Below are 7,229 nucleotides of genomic sequence, written 5' to 3'. Positions count from 1 at the left end.
CTCCCAAAAACTTACGTTTTTCACATTAGGTGTATTGTGCTGCCACTTGCTGCCAGGTACTCTATATCAGCGACCTCAGTAGTCATTAGACATCATGTGAGGGCAGAATAGGGCGCTCTGCGGAACTCACGGACTTCGAACGTGGTCAGGTGTTTGGGTGTCACTTGCGTCATACGTCTGTACGCGAGATTTCCACACTCCTAAACGTCGCTAGGTCCACTGTTTCCGATGTGATAATGAAGTGGAAACGTGAAGGGACATGTACAGCACAAAAGCGTACAGGCCGACCTCGTCTGTTGACACAGAGAACGCCGACAGTTGAAGAGGGCAGACCACCACACAGGAATTCCAAACAGCATCAGGAACCACTACAAGTACTATGACAGCCGGCCAGGGTGGCCCAGCGATTCTAGGCGCTACAGTCCGGAACCGCGCGACCGCTGCGGTCCCAGGTTCTAATCCTGCCACTGGCATGGATGTGCTGTCCTTAGGTTGGTTAGATTTAAGTAGTTCTAAGTTCTAGGGGACTGATGACCTCAGACGTTAAGTCCCATAGTGCTCAGAGCCATTTGAACCATTTAGTACTACGACAGTTAGGTGGGAGGTTGAGAAAACTTCGATTTCGTGGAAGCTGCTCATAAGCCACACATCACGCCGGTAAATGCCAAACGACGCCTCGCTTGGTGTAAGGAGCGTAAACATTGGACGATTGAACAGTGGAGTGACTAATCACGGTACACAATGTGGCGATCCGATTGCAGGGTGTGGGTATGGCGAATGCCCGGTGAATGCCATCTGCCTGCGTGTGTAGTGCCAACAGTAAAATTTTGAGGCGGTGGCGTTATGGTGTGGTCGTGTTTTTCATGGAGGGGGCTTGTGCCCCTTGTTGTTTTGCGTGGCACTATCACAGTACCGGACTACATTGATTTTGTAAGCACCTTCTTGCTTTCCACTGTTGAAGAGCAGTTCGGGGATAGCAATTGCAGCTTTCAACACTATCGAATACCTGTTCATAACGCACGGCCTGTGTCGGAGTGGTTACACGACAATAACATCCCTGTAAAGGACTGACCTACGCAGAGTCCTGACCCGAACCCTACAGAACACCTCTGGGATGTGATTCTTAAAGTTTTCCCTGCGTATGTAATATTCCACAAGATTTCGGGATTGCAGCCGAATCTCGTCGACTTCTTTCCACGATATTTCGGCTGACAACCTTACAGCCATCTTCAGGCGAGTGCTTGACACTGGAGATTGCTCGCGTGTATCTGCTCGGAGATAACTTGTCCTGCGATGTGTGATGGAGTTCGCAGCAGTTATTGCTTTGCCTCCCATGCATGCCGATGTAATGCGTCTTCACATGTAGAATGTCTTCTTGTCTGTCTCCTCAGCACAGTTCTGCTATGCAGCGAGCAGGTGTGGCCAGCGGGTGGTGACGCTGCGCGGCAGTTTGCGGCCCAGCGTCCGGATTTGGGCGTTGTGTGACCGGCCAGCACGATCGTAAAAGGTGCGGGCGGTCGCCTCGAAGAGGTCACGGAGCAGAGGTACTTCCGCGATGTCGTGAAGATGAGCGGTGGGGAAATCGTAAGACAGGTGGAAGGCCAGCCGAAGGATGCGATTCTGCAGTGTCTGCAGCTTCTTCAGGTTCGTGTCGGCGGCATTCCTCCAGACGACGGCGGCGTATTGGAGTACAGGGCGGAGCAGCGCCTTGTAGAGAGTGATGCCCAGACGCGGTGGTAGGCGGGAGTCGGGGTTCAGCACCGGGTACAGGATGCGGAGCCTGTTCCGCACTTTGGTCTTCACTTGGCGGATGTGCGGAACCCACGTGAGTCGGCAGTCGATGGTGACGCCGAGGTAATGCGCCGTTGGACGCCACAGGACTGGGCTGCCACCGACGGTGAGCGGTTGCAGACCTGCAGGAACGAGTCGCCTGGTGACGACCAGGAACTGCGTCTTGGCCCCATTGAATTGTAGACGCCACTTGACGGCCCAGGTTGCCAGGGTGTCAACGGCGAGCTGCAGACGGCGGCGTATGACGGCGGCATTGAGGCTCCTCGTATATAGAGCCGTGTCATCCGCGTACAGGGCGAGTCGCACACGGTCGATCTTCGGCGCATCAGAAGTGTTCAGCGAGTACAGGAGTGGTCCCAAGACCGAGCCCTGTGGCACACCGACGTTGATGCGGCGGTCGGAGGACGAGCCATGCGCAGCCCGCACATGGAAGGTCCTATCGGCAAGATAGGAACGGATGAGACGGACGTGCGACGTTGGGACCCCAAGTTCAAAAAGTTTGAACAAGAGGCCGTGGTGCCACACATTGTCGAAAGCACGCGACACGTCCAGGAACACCGTGCTGCTCGAGGGCGACGAACGCATCTTCCACTAGCCGTAGGAGTTGGTGAACTGCAGAGTGGCCCCTGCGAAAGCCGAACTGCTCTTAGGGCAGGAGGCCTTCCTCGTCAACGTGGCGCTTTCAAAAATCTTGGAGACGACCGGCAGTAAACTAATAGGTCTGTAGTTCGCGGGCTGACGCAGATCCTTCCCCTTCTTCGGAATCGCCACGATCTCTGAATGCTTCTAGGACTGAGGAAAACTGCGGGACTGGAGGATTACTTTAAAGACTTAGGCGAGACGAGTGACAGCCACCGGCGGCAACTTCTGGAGTAGGGCTTTGGAAACTTCGTCTGGGCCCGCAGCTTTCCTGGGGTTCAGGGCACGCAGGATGGACGACACCTCCTCCGCCGTCGCCTCTTCAATGACGTCATCGTCGTCGCGTGCCTCCAAGTGGCGTGGGAGCCGGTCAGCAACCAGGTCGTCGTGGACAGCGTCGGTCGGGTCTTCGATCGGCGTAAACGCAGCCTCAAAGACGTCTGCGAGGGCATCAGCCTTCGCAGCTGGTTCACAGACAGCCTGGTCATGGACCAGCAGCGGAGGGATACGTTGCGTGCGGCGTAGGAAACGCTTCGTCGTCTGCCAGGCCATGCCGTCGTCAAGACAGAGGGTGGCGACCTTGTTATTCCAGTCGCGATTGCGATGGTTGTCAATGGCGGCCCGGATGTCCCAACGCATCCTGTTGAGGAGGCGCTTGGTGTCAGCATTTCTTGTCCGCTGCCACTCCCGGTAGACCCGGTTCTTGTCAGTGATGGCCGCAAGGATGTCCGGCGGCAGCTGACGGGATTAGTCAGGCGGAGTGCGAGGTCGAGGCGGCGTTGCTATAGTGGCAGCGTCGATCGAGGTTGCCGCGAAGTGCAGAAGTGCTGCGTCCGCTCCAGGTTCCGCAGGGGGCGGCGCGGCGGCGAGTGAATCCGTCACGGCTGCTTGAAACCTATCCCAGTCGATGCCAGCAAGTGAGGTGCCTCTCCTGGGCTGTTGGAGGGCGTCTAAGTCGATATCAAAAACCACTGCGACATGATCAAAAGACAGTGCCGTCTTCGTCGTGGCGGTGATCTGATGAGGGATGCCCTTGACGACCGCGATGTCGATTACATCCGGGAGGCAACTGGCAGGGAAGATTGTCGGGTCGTACGGCCCCACCACAAGCGCGTGGTGAGGTTCCGCTACCCGGAGCAGGCAGCGGCCAGCGGCATTGGTGATCCTGGAGTTGCAGGAGACATGTTTACTATTGAAGTCCCCGGCGACGAACACATGCCCCCTCAAGGAGAGCAGAGCATCGATGTCAGTAGGGTCCAGTGGACGAGACGGCAGTCGATAGGCAGCGACGAACGTGATGGCGCCCGCCGAGGTGTGAACGACGACACCAGTGGCCTCCAGGGTTGCCAGTGGTGGAAGTCGTATCACGTGATGACGAATGCCGTTGCGGACGTAAATGGCTATACCACCACCCGCCGTCAGTCGATCGGTGCGATAGCTGGAGTAGTTGGCCGCCCTGACGTCGACCCCAGGCTTCAGGTAGGTTTTGTTGATAAGGCAGACGTCGACAGCTTCATCTCGAAGAAATTGGCGAAGTTCGCCAGCTTGAGCGCAGACGCCATTGGCATTCCACGCGACGACAGTGAGCCCTCTGACGCTGCCCATGGTGCAGCTGGTGAGTGTTGACAGCGGTCGGGGCCGGAGAGGCCATCAGCACATCAGCGGTGCTGCGACAGGACTTCAATCAACTTCGTAGCACTGGTCACCAGGGCAGTGAGCTGTGCGACGAGGTTGGCCAGGTCAGCGGTGGAGGCAGCCGGCGCGGCCCCGTCGCTGGAAGGGGGAGTCGTCGCTGACTCGCTGTGAGAGTCCACCTGGGGCTGCCCGACTGACGGTGCTGAGCGCTGGGTACCCACGGGGCGCTGACCGCCGCGCCGGCGATTGGCGGGGCGCGGTCCGGCCGACGTCCCGGGAGAGGCAGTACCCGGGTCCGCCACTAGCAGCTGTGGTGGAGGCGCAGGAGCCTCAGGTATCGGCACGGCATCGAACGCAGCAGGAGGAGGATCAGCCGACGCAGCCGGGACGGCGGAGGGCGCCCCTGACGTTGCCGCCGCGAAAGAGACGCCGGGCCGTCTCGTTGCTGGCTTCTTCGGACGCGGCGCTGGTGTTTGGCCACGTTGGCGAGCAGCAGGAGGAGGATCAGCCGACGCAGCCGGGACGGCGGAGGGCGCCCCTGACGTTGCCGCCGCGAAAGAGACGCCGGGCCGTCTCGTTGCTGGCTTCTTCGGACGCGGCGCTGGTGTTTGGCCACGTTGGCGAGCGATGGCACGCTTCCACACCTCACACCCACGATAGCTGGCCACGTGAGCACCGCCACAGAGTGCACATGTCGGCTTCTCGGTGGGCGGACCGGGGCACGCACTTCCTGCGTGGGCGCCGGCGCATTTAACACACCTATCCGGCATAGAGCAGTGGCGCGCGACGTGACTGATCCCCTGGTAGCGAAAGCACTGCACAGGACCTCTCCGGGAGCCAAGATCAGCAGTGCGGAGTGTGACCCTGTGCAGTCACGTCCGGCAGGCTTCACGGTGTACACGGCCGTTGTCCAGCTGCGCAACAACTTCTGCAGTTCCCCTTAGGGCGGCCGAAACTGGAGGACCACGGGCGGAAGATGGGAGTCTTTCTTCGGCGCAGGATCGCGCAGCAGCTGGTCCGGCGCGTCAGCGAGCGCGTCGAATGAGTTGGCGACGGCAGTTGGAAGCGTCGTCGATGACTGCATGCGTCTTGCAGTTCGCCGGGCCAGGACAAAACCATCAGCGTCAGAGGCGAAATCTTGCTTGGCCCTCTTCTCGATCGGCGAGCTGCGAACAGCGGACGTCGCGGCTGTTGCCCTCCTCTTCTGTTTCCCGCTTCGTCCGCGTGACTGAGTGGCGGTGGAGCTCTCATCTTCAGAATCGGGGAGCGGAGCAGACAGCGCTGTCTTCAAAGTTCCCGGAGCTGTGTCCATCAAATCCATAGCCATAGCACTGGTCGTCATAAGTGGGGGGCCAGATGGGGCCGCCGACGGCGCAAGCGCGGCCGGACGGCGATCTGCCACACCCTTCGCGTCGCTAGCAAGCGCAGGTACGTCCTTCTCCGGCTGCACATCTCAGCGACTCGTAACTCCGACGCGTGTGGAGATTGCTAGTGCTTGTCGCTCTATTTATACGTAAAAGTGCCTCAAGACCCGCATGCGCAAGTTACCGTTGCATGCGCGCCACCTGTCGATCCCAAGGCCCTCTACAATATTACTGAATCTATGGAGCGCAAGCGAATGCGTGGTACAAGTAAAACATGCACGCCCCCTGTTGGCAAACGTGTCCAAAACAAAAAAATGCAAAATTTCAATATTAAAATTAAAATTACTTGTTGCTCGACATGTCAGAAGGCATAAAAAGTTTTCTTTTGGTCAATATTAAAGAAATCAACGGGTCCCAGACCTTATTCAATTGAAAGCCGCCATCACGATTAATGAGATTTTCCGCCAAACGTATTTCCACGGATTCCTTAACAACTGAATCCCAGAAGGATCTCGATGGGGCCAAGATTTTCGTGGCAGAATAATCCATGGTATGTCCTGTGGAAATACAGTGGTCGGCTATGGTCGACTTACTAGGCTGTAATGGGATGTTTGGGAACGCCGCCTTCGTGTCAGGCCTCACCGGCCGACATCGATACCTCTCCTTAGTGCAGCACTCCGTGAAGAATCGGCTGCCATTCCCCAAGAAATCTTCCAGCACCTGACTGAACGAGAGTGGAAGATCTCATCAAGGCTAAGCGTGGGCCAACACAATACCGATTTGCAGCATTACCGATGGAGGGTGCCACAAACTTGTAAGTCATTTTCAGCCAGGTGTCTGGATATTTTTGATCACATAGTGTATATTCATTCTCCTTCAATGCTTAACAAAGTCCGCCAACGATGAGTAAGTTCTCGATCTCGCGACTGTAGAAATCACGTGCTTTTGAGGAGAAAAATTCGTCGAGTAATGTTCGGATTGCATTTTCATCCGGAGAGGAAATCCTTTAAGGTTGTTCGATAGCAAAAAAGGTGAAAATCTGTTTGGCACAAGATTAGGAGAATAAGGTGAGTGCGGACCGACTTCCCAATCTAACTTCTGTATAGAGGTTTTTGTCAGTCTAGCCGAATGCGGATGGGCATTATCATGGAGTAGCATCACTCACGCAGTCTTCCTCGTCGTTGTCCTTGGACTGAGTTTGCAAGATGTCGCAGTTGTTGACAATAAATGTCAACAGTGGTAGTTACACTGTTCGACTAGATGCACGAGATTATCTTTTGTGAATGCGTGCAGATCTTTGTAGGGAAGATTGCTTATCCTTATGTAAGCATCAAGAACCCATTTCTCGTTACCACTAGCGATACAGGATAAGAATGTGTTTTTCCCGAGCCAGCAAGCAAAGATACAGATATGGCCATGCCCTGCTTTTGTGATTTTTGCTTAGAGCATGCGGTACCATGCACTCAATTTTTCAATTTTGCTCACTGCATGCAAATGTCGCTCGATCGTGGAATGATCACAGCTCATAACGTCTGCCAGTTCTGTGATGAAACGTGGACGGCAGACACTTTGTTGCCTACTCGTAGTTTCACTATTCTTCAACCACTTTCCACAGACTCTAGCCGCGGTAGCACGCCAACACACAACCAGCCTCTCCATTTCCCATATGCTCATTCCCAGACCCTATTCCAGGCCGTAAGTTTGCGATTTGTAGAGGTCGCCTATGCCGGTTGATTTCCTCATTTGCGGGCCGTTTAGTCGCTAGATGAACTCCCCATTTTTCACTGCACCGTTGTCACT

At 56.0% G+C, this 7,229-nt stretch overlaps 1 protein-coding gene across 1 annotated transcript; it reads right to left on the bottom strand.

The window, feature by feature from the left end:
• Positions 1-4,088: 4,088 nt before the first annotated feature.
• On the bottom strand, positions 4,089-4,835 carry LOC126355292 (translation initiation factor IF-2-like). Its single transcript, XM_050005582.1, has one exon. It carries the CDS (start codon positions 4,833-4,835, stop codon positions 4,089-4,091), a length of 747 nt encoding a protein of 248 aa, XP_049861539.1.
• Between the last annotated feature and the right edge of the window lie 2,394 nt (positions 4,836-7,229).

This window comes from Schistocerca gregaria, chromosome 3 (assembly GCF_023897955.1).
Source record: "Schistocerca gregaria isolate iqSchGreg1 chromosome 3, iqSchGreg1.2, whole genome shotgun sequence".
Lineage (NCBI taxonomy): Eukaryota > Metazoa > Arthropoda > Insecta > Orthoptera > Acrididae > Schistocerca > Schistocerca gregaria.
This window is presented reverse-complemented; position numbering and strand designations above follow the sequence as displayed.